Raw genomic sequence first — 20,211 nt, forward strand, 5'->3', positions numbered from 1 at the left:
TCGTTTTTCGGTGTTTATTTTTTTCTATATCTTACTTAAAAATATCTACAAGTTAAGATATATCCTGGATGCAAGAGGCCGGTCGCCTCAACCTCCTACAACCTCGGGATTCGTTCGCCTTCGGGATTAATCCGTTGAACCTTCGGGTTTAATTTGTTGTGCCTTCGGGTGTTCGGCGGTGCGGGAACCTCTGGCACCCAGGATATTGGAGATCTGGCTTTTCTTGTGATCACATCGTCTTCATTTTACCATTCGAATACTGTTCGAATTCTTTTTAATAGGCTTTTCCGCCCTTGCAGGTAAAGATAAAGTTTTGTTAAATTTAAGCTGCGCATTGTTTTTTTTTTTTTTAAATGAGAGCCAGGCTAGGCTGCGACCTTATTAATCTTCTTCTACATAAAGTTGTCTTAATTGTCCAAGGTAAAATTGCCTTAGTTGCCCAAGGTGTCGCCTCGGGTTTGAATGCGTTGCCTTAGTTGCGCAAGGTGTCGCCTCAGGTTTGAATGCATTGCCTTAGTTGCCCAAGGTGTCGCCTCGGGTTTGAATGCGTTGCCTTAGTTGCCCAAGGTGTCGTCTCGGGTTTGAATGCGTTGCCTTAGTTGTCCAAGGTGTCGCCTCGGGTTTGAATGCGTTGCCTTAGTTGCCCAAGGTGTCGCCTCGGGTTTGAATGCGTTGCCTTAGTTGCCCAAGGTGTTGCCTCGGGTTTGAATGCGTTGCCTTAGTTGTCCAAGGTGTCGCCTCGGGTTTGAATGCGTTGCCTTAGTTGCCCAAGGTGTTGCCTCGGGTTTGAATGCGTTGCCTTAGTTGTCCAAGGTGTCGCCTCGGGTTTGAATGCGTTGCCTTAGTTGCCCAAGGTGTCACCTCGAGTTTGAATGCGTTGCCTTAGTTGCCCAAGGTGTCGCCTCGGGTTTGAATGCGTTGCCTTAGTTGTCCAAGGTGTCGCCTCGGGTTTGAATGCGTTGCCTTAGCTGTCCAAGGTGTCGCCTCGGGTTTCTTTGTCTAAGGCGTGCCCCTATGATGTAGGCCATACGGATGTGCTAGATCTGTTGCTCTAGGTGACCCTATTATGGAGACCATACGGATGTGCTAGACCTGTTGCTCTCGGTGCCCCTATGATGGAGACCATAAGGTTGTGCTAGACCTGTTGCTCTCGGTGCCCCTATGATGAAGACCATACGGATGTGCTAGACCTGTTGCTCTCGTTGCCCCTATGATGGAGACCATAAGGTTGTGCTAGACCTGTTGCTCTCGGTGCCCCTATGATGGAGACCATAAGGTTGTGCTAGACCTGTTGCTCTCGGTGCCCCTATGATGAAGACCATACGGATGTGCTAGACCTGTTGCTCTCGGTGCCCCTATGATGGAGACCATAAGGTTGTGCTAGACCTGTTGCTCTCGGTGCCCCTATGATGGAGACCATAAGGTTGTGCTAGACCTGTTGCTCTCGGTGCCCCTATGATGGAGACCATACGGATGTGCTAGACCTGTTGCTCTCGGTGCCCCTATGATGAAGACCATACGGATGTGCTAGACCTGTTGCTCTAGGTGCCGCTATGATGAAGACCATACGGATGTGCTAGACCTGTTGCTCTAGGTGCTGTGTAAAGTGGCGCTGGATGATGTTCTTGAGCATTCTGTTGGGAGTCAGTGTCGAGTTACGCAGCGGTGCGTTTGTCATGGGGCTTGTCAGGCGTCCAGCTTGAAGCCACGACTCGATGGACTCACGCTCATATGAGTAACCATCTGCGAAGAAACAGGATCTCATATCAGGGGACAGGTAAAAAGCTGTTTTTAGGTATTTATTTTCATTGACCAGGTCATGATGTTCTTTCTTAGAATATTCTTCTTATATTTTATTAGAATAAGTCTAAATGCGTTTAAGCAGCTGGATTTTGTTGGCAAGAGATTTGCAGACTTCTGCAACCGAAAAGTGCAGTACACCTGACCTGCAGCAATGACAGGATCCCTCATAACATCTCGTGAAATAGGGCAAAGGTACTCGTCTGGGATGTTATCATCTATCTCCTCCTTCTTCGTGTCCTTGATACTTCTCAAGATCTTGTTCCGATGGCCAGCAGGACCTAAACATTATAGAGACAAGATCATCATCATCATCATCATCATCATCATCATCATCATCATCATCATCAGCATCATCATCATCATCAGCAGCAGCAGCAGCAGCATCATCATCATCTTCATCATCATCATCATCATCATCATCATCATCATCATCATCATCACATCATCAGCATAACATCATCACTATCATCAGCATCATCATCACTATGCTATGTTGATAAATCGACCATGAGAATTATTTTTTCTTACCTTTTTAGCCCTCTTTACATTCCCCGTCTTTACATAGTAACTGACGAGCCTCTAAACCAAACGTGTCTGTCATATCTACCTTTTTAGCCCTCTTTACATTTCCCGTCTTTACATAGTTACTGACGAGCCTCTAAACCAAACGTGTCTGTCATATCTACCTTTTTAGCCCTCTTTACATTTCCCGTCTTTACATAGTTACTGACGAGCCTCTACACCAAACGTGTCTGTCATATCTACCTTTTTAGCCCTCTTTACATTCCCCATCTTTATATAGTTACTGACGAGCCTCTAAACCAAACGTGTCTGTCATATCTACCTTTTTAGCCCTCTTTACATTTCCCGTCTTTACATAGTTACTGACGAGCCTCTACACCAAACGTGTCTGTCATATCTACCTTTTTAGCCCTCTACATTTCCCATCTTTATATAGTTACTGACGAGCCTCTAAACCAAACGTGTCTGTCATATCTACCTTTTTAGCCCTCTTTACATTTGCCGTCTTTATATAGTTACTGACGGGCCTCTAAACCAAACGTGTCTGTCATGTCTACCTTTTTAGCCCTCTTTACATTTGCCGTCTTTATATAGTTACTGACGGGCCTCTAAACCAAACGTGTCTGTCATGTCTACCTTTTTAGCCCTCTTTACATTTCCCGTCTTTATATAGTTACTGACGAGCCTCTACACCAAACGTGTCTGTCATATCTACCTTTTTAGCCCTTTTTACATTTCGAACGTTTATCCTTGGTCTAAAGTCTTGTGGTCAGCTGTAAATACTATTGTATCAATTTCTTTTTTCAGAAAGATTAATTATCGTTACCACATGAAGGTTTCACTACTTTTCTTCTCTAGCAATCAAGTAGAATTATCAACAATTCAGTTATCAACAGCCAAAGTTAAATTACCAACAGTCGAAGTCGAATTATCAACTGTCGAAGTCGAATTACCCACGGTCACGTCGAATTATCATCAGTTGAGTCAAATTATCAACAAGTCGATTTATCAACAAGTCGAATTATCATTATCGAAGTCGAATTATCAACATCGAGGTCGAATTATCAACATTAGCAAGTCGATATATCAACATTAGCATAGTCACATCATCAGTATCTTCACATCATCAGCATCATCACATCACCAGAACTATTAGCATCATCAGCATCATCACAGCAGCAGCAATATGGGAAATCCTAGTGGTTTTGGGGGAGGGGGAGGGCTTTGAGTAAATATAAGTGATACAGATATCTGTATTATATTTATAGCAGGTTATGATGCAGTGTTATCATTGTCTTCAGTACCTATTGTCAGGTCCGTGAGGAGAACGTTGCCTGTCATGTTAGACAGCTCGTGGCCATCTATTGCATTATTCCGGAACACTTCTGAGTACTGAGCTAGGCCGATGGATTCCAGCCATGTGCACACTTCCTCTACTGTCCAGGTCACAAGACGCTTACGCTCACCTCTCTGCACAAACAGATAAAATTTTTCTTTCAATCTGACATCAATCTGGCTTATATTTTGTCATAGAAAAGATTTATCTGAACCATCCTATGGACTGTTTCCGAAGCTATTGTGTAATCAACTAGTATACACAATACCCTAATGGGGTAGACAGTTGAGTAAACTCATTATATCCTGAAAAGAGGTGCTGCAGGAATGAGGTAAAAGTGATGAATAATGCCTAATAAAATGGCAAGTGATGCTAGAATAAGAGTACCAGATCACTCACCTGTAATACTGAGGGTTCCACATCACTCAACTGTAATACTAAGGGTTCCAGATCACTCACCTGTAATACTGAGGGTTCCACATCACTCACCTGTAATACTGAGGGTTCCACATCACTCACTTGTAATACTGAGGGTTCCACATCACTCAACTCTAATACTGAGGGTTCCAGATCACTCACCTGTAATACTGAGGGTTCCACATCACTCAACTGTAATACTAAGGGTTCCAGATCACTCACCTGTAATACTGAGGGTTCCAGATCACTCACCTGTAATACTGAGGGTTCCACATTACTCACCTGAAATACTGAGGGTTCCACATCACTCAACTCTAATACTGAGGGTTCCAGATCACTCACCTGTAATACTGAGGGTTCTACATCACTCAACTCTAATACTGAGGGTTCCAGATCACTCACCTGTAATACTGAGGGTTCCACATCACTCACCTGTAATACTGAGGGTTCCACATCACTCACCTGTAATACTGAGGGTTCCACATCACTCAACTGTAATACTGAGGGTTCCAGATCACTCACCTGTAATACTGAGGGTTCCACATCACTCACCTGTAATACTGAGGGTTCCACATCACTCACCTGTAATAATGAGGGTTCCACATCACTCACCTGTAATACTGAGGGTTCCACATCACTCACCTGTAATACTGAGGGTTCCACATCTCTCACCTGTAATACTGAGAGTTCCACATCACTCACCTGTAATACTGAGGGTTCCACATCACTCACCTGTAATACTGAGGGTTCCACATCCCTCACCTGTAATACTGAGGGTTCCACATCACTCACCTGTAATACTGAGAGTTCCACATCACTCACCTGTAATACTGAGGGTTCCACATCCCTCACCTGTAATACTGAGGGTTCCACATCACTCACCTGTAATACTGAGGGTTGTTTGCTATCTTGAGGAAGTTGTTGTGCCATAGCACCAGTGTCAAGCTCCCCTGGAATAAATAAAAACTAGATATTCATGCCATAAACTCAATACAAGTGGATATCATTATTCATATAACAATAATCTTGAATTCTTTGCTATGCTACTAATAGAATTTTACAATATTATCGGGTTATGATATACTCTAAGTCTGATAACCTGCTTTCCGGCAAATGCTTGTGTTCAATCAAATAAATGCATATATACACAGATCCATCAGATATACATTGTACCTTATCTCTTTATGAATAGCACTAAATTAAAGCTGAATAGCAGGACGGTATGACCAGTTCAAACTTACCATTTTCAGTGAGAGTGAGTTGCCATAGCCTGAGTGTGCGATCTCCACTTGCTGTAGCTAGCCACTTCCCATCAGGGGAGAATGAACAACAAGTCACATATCTGTGCACAATCAAAAAAAGGTCAGTTTTATATACTTGAAATTGTCCAAAAGGCACAACAGACACATACCTTGAATGTCCAGTTATTGTGTGAAGTGCTACACCATTAAGCTGTGACAGGAAAAAAAATATTGTAAAACTCTATTTAAATACACCACATTTTAATAACCACCCCTTCTTCCCAGCCCCTAGTCTAGTAACAATGGAACCAACTATTTATATAAGCAACACAGTTTTGCAAGATTAGAGTGTACAGAGTAGAGCGTATCATCATCTAATGTACTTGACAAATTATCATGCATGTGCACAACACATGTTTTATAATTATGAAATTGTGTTGATGCTTCTTTATTTTAGATAAAAAAAACGTGGACTTAAACGTGGATATATATATATATATATATATATATATATATATATATATATATATAAGTAAGTCTGTAATATATATACTAATTACATATATATATATATATACTAATAATATATACTAATAATATATACTAATATATATACTAATTTTATATATATTATATTTATATATAATATAATAATAATTTTATATATATATATATGTATATATATATATATATATATATATAAGTAAGTCTGTAATATATATACTAATTACTAAGTAATTAGTATATATATATATATATATACTAATAATATATACTAATAATATATACTAATATATATACTAATTTTATATATATTATATTTATATATAATATAATAATAATTTTATATATATTATATATATTATATTTATATATATATTACATCATTATTTCAGCTATTTACATCAAAAAAAGGTTTCCACAACTATCATATGTAATCCTCCCATGCCCTGAAGAACAGTGCTCGCATATATATTCATAGTAAAGGTATTTCAATAATATAACTCTAATAGATAAAGTTTGAAATTGTTATCTTACTGGATTCCAGAGTATAACTGTCTTGTCCCCAGATCTAGAATAAAATATCAACAACCCATAAATCAATATTCAACAAGACCTCAAAAAGGCTAACATTACTTGCAGATGGTGTAAAGTCCATTAATAAAGACACCTTTTAACCCCAAAATCTTTCCTAATAGTTTACAGCACTGTTGATTTAGTGTAACATGTGTATTTTAACATTTTTTTAAGAGATAACAATAAAGAGATAACGATAAGGTTATGTTGACGACATAACAAGATGGACAATGGCATAACAGAAAAAAACATGTCTTTATGTCAAGCCATTCACACTTGAACATACAAACATGACAGTGTGTGTGCCTATGTCATTATGTCAGTATTTTACTAATGTGCACCAGGCATTATGTGGTTTCTGGCATTTAATACAATAACTTACGCTGAAGCGAGGATTTTTCCATTTGGGGAGAAGCAACAATCCCATACTTGGCTCTGGTGTTGATCAAGAACACAGCGGCTGGCAATGTGGCATTCTTCAGAAAATGCTGCACAAATACAAAAGTGCAGAACAAATAGACATATGAGCACAAAATGGAGAACAAGATGAGAACAAGATACTCACCTTGTCAACGTCTGTTGACAAGGTGAGTATTCCTAGATGTGGGATGGAAAGGACTAGGAATACGCTGATAATTAAATAAGTTAAAGTAGAGAAAGGCCCACCACAGTTTTTGGGCAGGGAGAAGAGTCTGTTTGCCCATTCTAATTTCTCCTTATATCCCTGGGAGCTTTGAACCTGAGTGACATCAATCTTTATTTGAGCGTATCTCTAACTGGTATCAGTCTCCAATCTTTTCATGACATTTACAGAATTCAGCAACGTTACCTGAGGCAGTGTAAATAGTCCATAGCCGTACAAGGTTGTCATTCCCCCCTGATGCAAGCAAGAACTGTGGGGCACTGCCACTAGTATCTGAAAGTCCTGGGACTAAAACATGAGATGAATACAACCTCAGGAAAGATCGGACAAAGTAAATTCAAACTAAATGGGGAGGGGTGAGGTGGGAGTAAAGGTTTTCAAATAGTGGGGGGAGGGGGGTCCTCATTTAAGGATTCATTTCATGAGAGCAAGGACAAGATCTCTTTCCTTTTTTTTTTTTCAAATTGAAAGGCAAATGCTGGATGGCAGATCTAAGACTGAATTATGCCAGGAAAGTGTAAGGAGATGGAATCGCAAGTGAATATATTCAAGGCAAATGGGGCACTCTGATTGGCTACAGAAGTTTGAAATGTTTGTTTTGCAACTTTCACTACAAGCATAGGTACACATTTTGCCGTGAAAACCACAGTATCTCTAGCAAGCCCCAATTTTTAGATGAAGAAGCTTTAGGAATATTGCCATAGACCTATTTTGTTATTTGAGAGTAAGATAATGAAATTGAACGAACAATACACAGATTTTGATGCTCTGGAGGGCCCGACCATACAACAACAAAGCCAATTGCAGGGAAACTTGCACTACAAGCATCAGTATGCATTTTGCCATAAAAAACTCTAGTGAGCCTTGATTTTTAAATTTAGAAGCTTTAGGTATATTGCCATCAACCTATGTATTTTGTTATTTGTGTGTTAAATACACACACAAATAACAAACTCAAATTAACGAAGCCAAACAAACATAGAATGTGTGAAATCGTTTAATTTATGCAGTTGCCATTCCATCCCCTTACACTTCTCTGATTATGCTAATGGTTAATTATTCATCGTAATAATAAAAGTGAAAAAATCCAATTTTTCTTCTACATTTTAGGGTTTGGAACTGCTATTTGCCAATCACCATCTGCCTTCTTTGAGATGAAAATGAAACCAAAATAGCTTGTGTATCTTTTCATATCTTGAAGAAAATTTAAAAGATTATGTGAAAGCATATGAGGTATGCCCCCGAGCTGACCTAAATCAGCGATTTTCAAGACTTACAGTACCATATCTTTACTAACAAGCTTTACATGAAGATTGCAATAGACTTTCTTTAGGTTTACTTTTTTTAGGTATGCTTTTATTTTTAGTTTATTATCAGAGAAGATGGATGGGTAAGGCATCTCCTTACTTATTCCTCCTTGGTCAGGGGGAGGCGTGATCAAAGAAGACGGCCCTGTCAAGCTGTTGGCAGAGTCTGAGTACAAGAATTGTATTTAGAATGGAAAGTATTTTAATTTGAATATGAAATAGATAGAATGAAACAGAGAATTGAATGGGACATAATAAACAATAAATCAATAATGCTTGACCCAAACCAAAACAAGCAGGATGACCAAGACATGAGCGCCTTTGCTATTTGCACAATGTGTATGCACATCAAGTCTTAAATTCTCATAATTCTGGTTGTGTAATGTTTTTTTCACAGCAATTTAAGGCTAGTGGAATATTTCTGTGATTTCAAGAGTGATGCAAAATCAAGCCAGTGGATGAGAATGCAAATAAAACTCATCTAATTAGAAATATTACACTTTTAAATTGGCAATCCATGTATGTATCAAGCCCAAGTGGATGTTTTGCAATTTGCTCTCAGTACTGTCAATTATCAGGAACTTATAAACTATGTATATTATGTGTCAAAAGAGATCAGAAAAGCTAATTTTACATTATTTTCATGTGCAATTATTTTATAGCTAATAACCTGAGTGAAAGTGATGCTTTGCAGGCTATAAATCTTAACTTGAACATCCTAACTTGACTTGGATTATATGCTATCGCTTCACTTCAGAATATTGAGAAAATTCCCATTCTCATACAAGTGGCCAAGGTAATTATGACTTCGTCACTAATTCATAACATGAATGTCATAATGATGAGCAGTTTAAAGGGAATGACTTTGAAATGGATGCAGATGTCCTTGAAGGTACTCTACCATCAAAGGTAGAAAACGTCCAATTGTGGTCACTCCCCTTCAATAGAGTAATCCCGAGGATATAGTACTTAGAAGGATTACAAACTAGAACAAGATAGGACATAATGGTGTAACATTTGTTTCTATTTACTGAAATAGAGAAATATCATATGATACGACGGTGTGTTTGTGTCTAGATTATAAAACACTCTAGAAAAAGTAATTTCCGATTCGCAGATGTCCAATTTAGAATTGTAAATTACGCAAAACTCGATATTAAACGGCAGGTGGGGAAAATATAACTTTTTCAGCATTTCTTATTGAAAGTAATATACAAAGTTTACCTGCAGACCCAAATGTTGGAGAGAAATCGCAGGCACCGACACCCATGTCATGCCCTTCAACTTGAGTAATGAATTTTCCTTTCTGAGCTTCCCAAATCGCAAGTTTTCCCTCGCTTGTCCCTGTTATGATGTGCAAGCCATCTGGAGTAAACGCACAGGCTGTAACACTGCTCTCTAGTTTATCAACGCATCTAACAGGTTTTTTCAGTAAAACATCCCAAATGATAAACGTTTCGTCGGCTGACCCCGATATTAGAAATTGAGAATTTGGAGAGAAACGACAAACTCTGACAGCCCCTGTATGTCCCTCTAGTACCGCTAAACATTCCCCTGTTTCAAGATTCCATAGCATTAAAGTAGAATCTGTAGAGGCAGTGGCCATAAGTGTCCCAAAAGGCGAAACACTGCACGAATTCACATGATAGTTATGGCCATCGAGTGGCGATTGAGCAAGTTCAGTCCCTTTCTCCACGTCCCAAAGTCGAGCTGTTTTATCCCCAGAGCAAGAAGCTAAGACCCGACTATTCGCAGAAAAGCAGCAGCCTGTTACATCCTTAGTATGTCTTGAGATCACGTACTTAATATTAGCCATTATAAAAACCCGAGTTTACGACGTTATTTCTCTCTAATTCTGCACTCAACAACAACAGATTCTGTTTTTATTACCACTTCCCTAGTGCACAGTCTTCGCCTTCACGCGGCCAGCATAGCCACAGGCTCAAACATTAGGTCAATTAAACGAACATGTGTGAAGTTCTATTTTTAAGACTCCACTAGTTTACAAAGAAATAAGATCTCGTTTTATTGCGCTGATACGCCCAATTTTTTCTAAGAGAATTGCTTTTATAGAACGCGCAGATATCCTAAATTCTGACGTCATATACAAAACAAATTATGACGTCATAGTTTTCAGAGGCCGTAACGACGGTGACATGCACATGACTTGATGAAGAGCAGTCATACGCTTTTCTTTGCAGCCCTCAGTTGTCTTGTTATTTGCACTTTTCAAAAAGGTAAAAAAAAAAAACAATGCTACAACAAGCAGACAGTTATAGCAGCGGGCAAAAACCCGAGTTTACGACGTTATTTCTCTCTAATTCTGCACTCAACAACAACAGATTCTGTTTTTATTACCACTTCCCTAGTGCACAGTCTTCGCCTTCACGCGGCCAGCATAGCCACAGGCTCACACATTAGGTCAATAATAAACGAACATGTGTGAAGTTCTATTTTTAAGACTCCACTAGTTTACAAAGAAATAAGATCTCATTTTATTGCGCTGATACGCCCAATTTTTTCTAAGAGAATTGCTTTTATAGAACGCGCAGATATCCTAAATTCTGACGTCATATTCAAAACAAATTATGATGTCATAGACTGAGCAAAGCTTGTGATATGCAATTTTCAGAGGCCGTAACGGCCGTGACATGCACATGACTTGATGAAGAGCAGTCATACGCTTTTCTTTGCAGCCCTCAGTTGTCTGGTTATAGGCACTTTTCAAAAAGGTAAAAAAACAACAATGCTACTGCAAGCAGACAGTTGGTGTTTCATGGGGATACCTCAAGATACCGTATACTTTCAATCATCTCTATAATAGTAAGCGGCGAGCATCTGCTTGACCTTTAGGCCAGAAAACTTTGATAACCAATTGGCCAGGAAATCCTCTTTGAAAAGGCACAATTCTGGTATGTCTGTCGCAGCAGGGAGTTGTCCCAGGGATAGGGGCAGGGTGGTTTATACCCCCAGATTTGATTAAAAGTCTATTTGTGTTTAAGGACCGCCTTTATTTTGTTTGTGTTATGAGTTTCCATACTACTACAAATGCATCAAGCATCACCTTTGTTACTCACTTGTTGTGCAGATTACGAGTATGACGTTCTAAGGACAAGTAATGCCAAGTTGACAGCCTCGTCGTCCCTAGGGTGAGTTGCTTTGTTGCTGGGCTGCCAGTTCCTGCTGTGTTTTGTGATGTAGTGGGAAGGAGAGGGTATTCTGCTGTGTTCTGTGGGTCGATTTTCAACCTATTAATTCCATCTTCATGTTTTTAACCTGAGCAACCCGTTTTTTATATTTTTGTTGCTGTTGTATTTGTGTTACTGTTGTTTTCACAACGCATATTTTACCAACAGGCCCGATGCAGACTTGTCCGCAGGTAACAGCTGGTGTCCTGGACTAGAAAGCGCTCAACGCTGGATCAAGGTACACGAGACTTGTGTAGTCTTTACGATGTTGCTATTGACTACAGTTGTAACACAGTACATCAGGCCCCTACCCAGGGAGGTGCAGGGGGTGCGTTCGCAACCCCCCCCCCCTGCCCACTACGGCGAAAAGTCCACTTCCGGTTCGCAATAAAACTGTTAAACATAAGCGAATTAAATAAAAAAGGCATTCTCGTCATAAATCTAAATATGTCATAAATCTAAAAAATGGAACTTTTGTAGCCAAATAATAAACGTCTCGTGGAGATACTGTAATGGCAGGTGGGGTGGTCAGACAGACAGACAGACAGACAGACAGACAGACAGACAGACAGACAGACAGACAGACAGACAGACAGACAGACAGACAGACAGACAGACAGACAGACAGACAGACAGACAGACAGACAGACAGACAGACAGACAGACAGACAGACAGACAGAAAGACAGACAGACAGACAGACGGACAGACAGATTTATTATAGTGCCGTAAACAAAGAAGTTCATAGGCCATTATTCTCTAATATTTATAAATAAGATTGTCTAATTAAATAGCAGTCATAAATGTATTTAGCTACAATGCTATGGTGTGGTCAGATTTTTATCAGGAAACTCCCCCCCCCTGTCTTCCCCCCCCCCCAAGAAAAACTCCTGGGCACGGGCTTGCTACATGCTTGCTGCGCTATGGCAAGTTTGCAGCTTATCAGTATAATAATGTTTCGTTACTTTCATTCAAAATTATTTGTGGTTTGCTTGGCCGAAACGCTGCTGGTAGTTGTACTAGAAACAGCAGATCCTAATTGAAAGGGTAGCTTGCTATAGGTAGTTAATGCGCTTTGTAGAAACGTGTGCTTGGTGTTTTAACATACTCAAAAGTATGGCTATATCCTCGAATAAAAAGTAAGATGTTACAATTCTTTTTTATTCGAACTTATTTAAGGCTGACTTGGGCGAGAGATATGTACTCAACGCAATGGAACTTACCACCACAGAGCCCGACCTCGTGTTTAGCTTCTCATGGAGTGACACAGGCGAATACGGCAAGTGGATTTCCTTGGACAAAATGGTAAGGAGATAGGTAAAAAGGTAAATTAAATTCGCTCCCTCGCAATACACATAAACACCCAAACCATTCTATTTCAATCCCTTTCCATGGGCTTAATATAATGAATAACTGAGACTGTCCTATTAACTGTCTTATTTCATTTCAAGATCAAGATCTCCAGGGCTGACGAGCCTGTTCAGATTTTGCTGGAGAAAGTCGAGCGCAGGGGAGCAGTGGTAGCGAGCCATGTCATGGTGAATGTGTCTCAGCCTTCTGGGGGGAAACTGTGTTTCTCTTTCGAACTCAGTGGATTTCAAGGTAAAAACGTATCGTCATTTGATCATCATCACCGTTATTGTATCATCATCGTCACTGTATCGTGGTCATTTGATCATCATAATCATCATCGTCGTCGTCGTCGTCATCAACACCGTCACTGTATCAAAGTTGTTTGAACATCAGCATCAGCATCATCACTGTAATAGTATCATAGTCATTTGATCATCACCATCATCATCATCATCATCGTCATCACTGTAATAGAAACATAGTCAATTGATCATCATCACTGTCATCGTATCATAGTCATTTGATCATCGTCATCATCACAATCATCAACATCGACACCACAATTATCATCATTGTCGCTTTTATCATCATTCATTCTATGGTTTTCCCTTTGCCTCTATTCTCTCCTTGCAGACAAATGCCTATTTAAATCTTGCCCTAAGGGGAGTGAGTGCACCATTAGCATGATGGGAAAAGAGAACTGTCACCAATGCATGCCGGGATTCCTCAAGCGCAAAGGCGAATGCCTCGGTATGTTGAAATCCTTCCACAGGGATCCCGTACAATGCTTTTGCAACCACGTTTCATCGATCTCTCCTTAGAGACGACCGCGGGCGCACTCACGACTGACGACTGATACCAGCAGCAGCAGACGAGCTTCATTCTTATAATCGTCTCCGGTGATTAACATGCTGTTGCTTTTGTTCAGGTGTGAATCCATGTTTGGATACAAGTCTATGTGGCAGAAACGCTACGTGTGTTAGCAGCAAGCCTTTTGACTACGCCTGTTTTTGCAAGACAAACTTCACTGGAGATGCTAAAGTGGCTTGTCGAGGTATAGCCTAGCCACAGCGGGACTTTGAGGAAAACATGAGCGGGATTGGTATAGAAATTTCGCACGCGATCAGGACAGTCGGGCAATTATTTTGGATAACGGGATTTCGGTAAAAACAAAAGTTTGGAGTTAAAGTGATTATGAGAGTCTTTTGTAGACTAACCTCGCACGCGAGGGTTTTGTAAGTGTGTAAAATAGCGGGGCTATAACGATCTGTTTTTGTTTGCGTGTGTGTGTGTGCTCAGGCGCGCACGGGGCTATAAGGATCTGTTTTTGTGTGTGTGATTGTGCTCAGGCGCGCGCGGGGCTATAACAATCTGTTTTTGTTTGCGTGTGTGTGTGTTCAGGCGCGCACGGGGCTATAACGATCTGCTTTTGTTTGCGTGTGTGTGTGCTCAGGCGCGCACGGGGCTATAACAATCTGTTTTTGTGTGTGTGTTTGTGCTCAGGCGCGCACGGGGCTATAACAATCTGTTTTTGTGTGTGTGTTTGTGCTCAGGCGTGCACGGGGCTATAACGATCTGTTTTTGTGTCTGTGTGTTTGTGCTCAGGCGTGCACGGGGCTATAACGATCTGTTTTTGTGTGTGTGATTGTGCTCAGGCGCGCACGGGGCTATAACGATCTGTTTTTGTGTGTGTGATTGTGCTCAGGCGCGCACGGGGCTATAACGATCTGTTTTTGTGTGTGTGATTGTGCTCAGGCGCGCACGGGGCTATAACAATCTGTTTTTGTGTGTGTGTTTGTGCTCAGGCGTGCACGGGGCTATAACGATCTGTTTTTGTGTGTGTGCTCGGACCCGCGCCGCAGCAGCATTGTGTTCTGTCGCGATTAAACCAAAGGCAAATAATGTAAAAATTATCTTATTCTTTGCCAGCATGTGGTCCCGGCTTCGTAGATGATGGACAAGGTTGTTATGGTAAATATTCAGCGCTCAAAAGAAATTGTTACGTTTGCCGACAACAAACAATATACGAGTGTGCGAGAATGGACCGCGAGGCATTGTGGGGACTGACACTTTAGGGACATTCTTAAATTTAGTCACTGTAATTAAAGGTTAGTTTCTATATGATGGCACTCGATTGCACCCGATGACAGTTAATTTGACAGCACGATCACAAACGATGGCATTCCGATCACAACCGATGGCATTCCGATCACAACTGATGGTATTCCGATCACAACCGATTGCATTCCGATCACAACTGATGGTATTCCGATCACAACCGATTGCATTCCGGTCACAGCTGATGGTATTCCGATCACAACCGATTGCATTCCGATCGCAACCAATGGCATTCCGATCGCAAAGTGGTTTCAATCATACACGATCGCCTGCACTTTGTTTGTTCGAGTGCGATCATATGGAAAACAGGTTTAAAAGGACTGTCAGGTATATTAAAGCTTGACTGTGGGCTTACACGCGTAAAATCCTACATTTTCAGATTTCTTATGATGCTGATATTTCACAATAACCAAACACACGTTGCGAGAAACGCAGTGGCTATATGCCCGACACTCGGGAAAGTCCTCAATATCCTAAATGGCCGACACTTTTTAATTAATTCAAATAACCCAGTAAATTGTCAACCTAGTGTCGATCTAGTATATATTCTATATTTGTTGAAAAAGGCAAGCGAATCTGAAAAAGTGGAATGTTCTTCCGTGCTTGTATACACTTTAAAATCGCTATCAAAGCGACACATTGTAGCATTTTTTACAATAAGGTAATGTAGCAACTGTCGGGCATATGGCCACTGTGTTACTTGAAAAGCCTATTGATATGGTAATTAGCCCTAAATTTAAATCATAAAAAAGTACTGGTAACGGGCCTGCTAAGAACCTGACAAGTGGGTACCCTGTGCTGTATCAATTCAAGCTTGTAAGTGATGACATTCTTATGGTTACCCTGTGGCAATGTAAACGTCAAGACTACATACACCTATTTCAACAAAGATTGCACTCGATAACCAGCCTGTCGTAGCCCGCGGTGATTCATGGGTAGCGTATAAACGGCCGAATCCTTGTATCTAAAAGCCATTAAAGCCATGTGAATGTTAACAAGAATGTAAACAAGAATTCTATAGCTTTTGAAACCTGGATTTGTATTTTGTTTACGCTAATTTGCTTATTTACTTGATACCCATGAAGCACTGCGGGTAACGATACACAGATTTTTCGAGTGCAACCTTATTTGAAACCAGGTGTATAAGCACAGCCCCGTGGACAAAGCCGGGCTACGCGCTGCAATATCATGACAGCTGCGTAAAGACTTGAAAAAGTGATAACGCCAAAAAAGCACTGATAGTAATAGTAAACAATGAAAAAAAAAAACAGTTTGAGGACATGGCCAAGAATCGAACCTCGTCCAGATCAGGTAAAATGAGAAAAATAGACCATACTTCCAGACATGCGCTGAAACACCGTATGGCAGCATAAAGCTTTACGGCTAAGCTGGAGATCTCGGCTCCAGCACCGCTATCTAGCGAACTGTACAATACAAAGGAACCTGAGGTACCCGCGCATTAATGGTGAGGCAATAACCAGGATCCCAGCCCTGTTAGACGGTTACGCCACGAACAGCTCGCTGAGATGTAGATGGAAAATTATCGGGGTCTTTTTCCCTCTTGTGTCTCTTGGGAATGGGTGTGTTGCTATAGTAATGTAGTGATGTCGTCATCATGTGCAGCACACTACGACCTCGGTCTACATTACTTCCGCCTTTAGCCTTTGTTTTTCTTTGTCCAGTCACGCACGTGCATATGAAATATTTTGTGGTGAGAAAAACAAGCAAGCTACATTGAAATGCACGCAATCTAAGATGTTTTGTGTTCTCAGGTTTTAGAAAATACTGCGAATAACCCTCTCGTAAGCTACTCTCCTCGAATGTCTCAAACCTAAATATAGCGCCCAAAATCATAAATCATGCGATTTGAAGTGTAGAGTCTCACACGCTGTAACGACGCACTTTGTAATAAAAAGCTGACGCACTTTGTAATAAAAGGCTGACGCACCCAAAGATTTTCATCGTAGTATTTGACAAAAAATCGTTTTACACACAGCTTGGTCACCCTTTTGCTATTATTGCAATGAAGTTCACGTTAAATGTTACTAGATCTAAAATTCAATTCTGATTTCCTTTCAGAATCGCTCAATATGGCGATTTAAAAATAAAATACAACCAAAATCTAGGGAAGACATTTTACACTCAAGCTTTAATAAAACGAAAATTCTAGTTTATTAGAAAGTGTGTCAGATAGGTATATTACAAAGTGCGTCAAGCATAACAAAATGCGTCAATTTTATTACAAAGTGCGTCGGTACATTCTCCCCATAGAATTTACATGAAAAGCTTATGGATAATGATTAATCCTTAACCTAAAATCTTAAAAAATCCTGGCTACGGGCCTGCCATTCTCGGGGGACCCGAGGATTAGTAAAGAAGTATTCCAGATTTGTTGAGAAAGGGCGAGCAAATCTGAATTAAGCTTTGTTGTCGGTATTGAATGTTTTCCGTTGTCTATAAAACCGTAATTTTAGTGGCACTATCTTACTGTTTTTTTAATAGATAAAAAACTGTCGGGCATATAGTCCATTGAACCTTTCCCGACTGTCGGGAATATAGCCACTGTGTACTAGAAAACATTACTGACATGGTATCCTGCCCCGTAATGAATTTCCATAAAGTTGAATATTTTTTTGCTATGTTCTAACGAAGAAAATGTCCTTTTAGATGTTAACGAGTGCGAGACAGGGACGCACAGCTGCCAATCAAACCAGGATTGTATCAATACAGACGGGGCGCACAAGTGTGAATGTAAACGCGGCTTTACGCCTAAGCCTAATGGTAAAGGCTGCACGGGTAAGTTAAATTTAGAAACAACAAACACAGTGAAAACGTAGCTTTACACCTAATCCTAACGGCGATGGGTGCAGTGAGTTGCTTGTGAGTTGGTAGACGCATCGTATGCCGTGGAAACGCGCCTTGGTGGAAATGAATTCAAATTGGGGTTAGAATGCGAGGGATGAATGCGTGATAAATCCCCCACCTTGTTTTTAACAAGTTAGTAGAACTGCAAGTTATGCACACGTTAGTCCTGTTATAGACGCATATGTGATGTCTCCGGGGCGTGGCGAGGGCATTGTCTCAAGTGCTCAAAAATACACCCCCCTCCCTTTTTAAGATATACAAAAATTAATGTTTAGTCTTGCTGACTGAATCGTGTTATGCATATCTTATTTGTACAGTTTCTCACTGACATAAGCGATAAGCATTTTCTTGTGCACAGATCATTCACTATTAGAATCGAAATAATCGGACGCCTTGTCTCGTCATGGACCAGTCGTTCACGAAACTGATCACAAAAAAATCTGAAAATCTAAAGTATAAACGTGCGTATTGGGGAAAAGGAAGCTAGATCTCAGCACAGCGCATGAACAGCCGCTTCTAAATAAAATGTTTAATGTTTTACATTAGATATCAACGAGTGTGACGATCAGGCCGCCAGAAGCCTGTGTCCTTCTGACAAGACCAAATGCATGAACAGGGATGGTTTCTTTGAGTGTATGTGTAAAGCAGATGGCTACGTGTGGTATGAAAACGAATGCACCGATGTGGACGAGTGCAAAACAAACGCTCACGAGTGCAAAAACGCTTTCTGCCACAACACTCTGGGAAGTTACAAATGCAGTTGTAAAGAAGGCTATACTTTTAAAGATAAGGACCCTGTACAGAAGCAATGTGTTGGTAAGTACAAGCAACAAATTAATATACGGAAGGGTGTCGAGGGGGTGGGTTCTTCTTTTCCTGGAAATTAACGGTACAATGATTGAATGTAGATATGGATGAATGCGAGGAGCAGGAGTACCGAAAGTTGTGCGAGATGATGGACGCCAACTGCAAAAACACTCTCGGCTCGTACAAGTGTCAGTGTCCACTTGGTTACAGCATGAATAATGAGATGAAAAAGTGTGTCGGTAAGTAGAACTCCCTGCTTTCATTTCGCCCATCCTCATACCCTCCCTCCCTCCCTCCCTTCCTCCCACCCTCCCATCCCATCCCATCCCATCCCACCCCATCTCATCCCATCCCATCCCATCCCATCCCATCCCATCCCATCCCATCCCATCCATCCATCCCTTTCCCTACCTCAACCTGCCGATCTGGTGACTGTGGTTGGGGCTCTCTTTTCTCGCATATTCCCGTCCCTGGTTCTGAGTCATACTGAAAGACGAGAATGGTATGCATGCTTCTGCAAATAGGCACTCCCCTCCTTCTCTAAAATTCTCTCATTTTCTTTATATCCAAAGATCGCGACGAGTGCGCGGAAGACTGGCCGTGCAGCAAATTTGCTTTCTGCCGTAACGAGATAGGGACATATCGGTGCACATGCAAGCCTGGGTATGCGGGTGACGGCAAAACATGCGTTAAAGATCTGGCTTCGACTCAGAATGCCGAGACTAAGAAGTTTGCTATTTTCGCTGGCACCGGAGGAGGACTCCTCCTCATCATCATAGCAGTCGTCTCCTTTGTATTCGTATGCCGTAAGAAGACCGCTGGTCAGGACCAGGGAGTCGTTGTCGCTGGCTTCGATGCAGGATTCGACCAGGCGTTCCTGACGGATGCTAGCTTTGAGTTTTCAGGCGCAGTGGAAGGCTCAGCGGAGGGGGACTGGACCTTTATGGAGGAGGAGGACTATGAAGAGATGTCTGACGATGATTCAGATGACTCGGATATTGGCACGGTGCTTCCGAACTTTGGCTCCATGCCAGGAGCCAGTTTGGAATGATTTCGCTAAAAGAAAGCTTAACGTGCATGGAAAAGTGTGTGTGGAAAGCACTCCACTTAAAGTATATTTTACACAGAGATCGCGTGTTTGATAGAACTGTTGAATTTGAATTGAACTCTATTCAAGGAAAATACGATACCTACTACAAAAATAATATCTTTTTGGAGATCTTTTTGGACAAATGTTGAAACTGCTGTCTTAGCAAAATAATTTTTTTTTACTGCCTTCTTTCAATAAAGTTACCTTGCAAGTAAGCGCCTGACGCTTGTCTCGGTTCCTATATATCAGATAATTGCCTTTTTACCACGTAGTACACCTTCTATTTAGGAGCACTTTAAACTCGCATGAACAACTTGGGGAGGGGGGAAGGTCCGCTTAATAATTGTACGACAAAATTGATTGTTCCGCCAAAGCCGCTTAATAAAGAGGAACCGCAATCCATTTACAACAACAGGAATTTAGCCCCTAATTTAAATATATTTTC

At 40.9% G+C, this 20,211-nt stretch overlaps 2 protein-coding genes across 5 annotated transcripts; one reads left to right on the forward strand and one right to left on the reverse strand.

The window, feature by feature from the left end:
- On the reverse strand, positions 1–10,240 carry LOC5509137 (WD repeat, SAM and U-box domain-containing protein 1). 2 transcript variants are annotated; one of them, XM_032377992.2, is made up of 11 exons: positions 9,571–10,240; positions 8,447–8,512; positions 7,226–7,327; positions 6,779–6,884; positions 6,358–6,391; positions 5,490–5,530; positions 5,320–5,420; positions 4,961–5,028; positions 3,630–3,795; positions 1,947–2,081; positions 1–1,743 (listed from the first exon to the last, which is right to left on the reverse strand). In XM_032377992.2, the coding sequence occupies exons 1-11, from the start codon at positions 10,160–10,162 to the stop codon at positions 1,577–1,579; spliced, it is 1,578 nt and encodes a 525-aa protein (XP_032233883.2). In that variant the 5' UTR covers positions 10,163–10,240; the 3' UTR covers positions 1–1,576. The 2 variants fall into 2 exon arrangements, with proteins under 2 accessions (XP_032233883.2, XP_032233884.2); XM_032377993.2 differs by lacking the exon at positions 8,447–8,512 and having other exon boundaries at positions 9,571–10,239.
- Positions 10,241–10,486: 246 nt separating this feature from the next.
- On the forward strand, positions 10,487–19,981 carry LOC116616113 (adhesion G protein-coupled receptor E2). Of its 3 annotated transcripts, none has more exons than XM_032377991.2 (12): positions 10,487–10,583; positions 11,435–11,495; positions 11,703–11,772; positions 12,713–12,838; positions 12,985–13,135; positions 13,520–13,636; positions 13,815–13,940; positions 14,816–14,857; positions 17,672–17,800; positions 18,416–18,685; positions 18,778–18,915; positions 19,249–19,981. In XM_032377991.2, the coding sequence occupies exons 1-12, from the start codon at positions 10,517–10,519 to the stop codon at positions 19,725–19,727; spliced, it is 1,776 nt and encodes a 591-aa protein (XP_032233882.1). In that variant the 5' UTR covers positions 10,487–10,516; the 3' UTR covers positions 19,728–19,981. The 3 variants fall into 3 exon arrangements, with proteins under 3 accessions (XP_032233882.1, XP_048580302.1, XP_048580303.1); XM_048724345.1 differs by lacking the exon at positions 10,487–10,583 and adding an exon at positions 10,934–11,078; XM_048724346.1 differs by lacking the exon at positions 10,487–10,583 and adding an exon at positions 11,132–11,258.
- Positions 19,982–20,211: the final 230 nt, after the last annotated feature.

This window comes from Nematostella vectensis, chromosome 2, assembly GCF_932526225.1.
Source record: "Nematostella vectensis chromosome 2, jaNemVect1.1, whole genome shotgun sequence".
Classification (NCBI taxonomy): Eukaryota; Metazoa; Cnidaria; class Anthozoa; order Actiniaria; family Edwardsiidae; genus Nematostella; species Nematostella vectensis.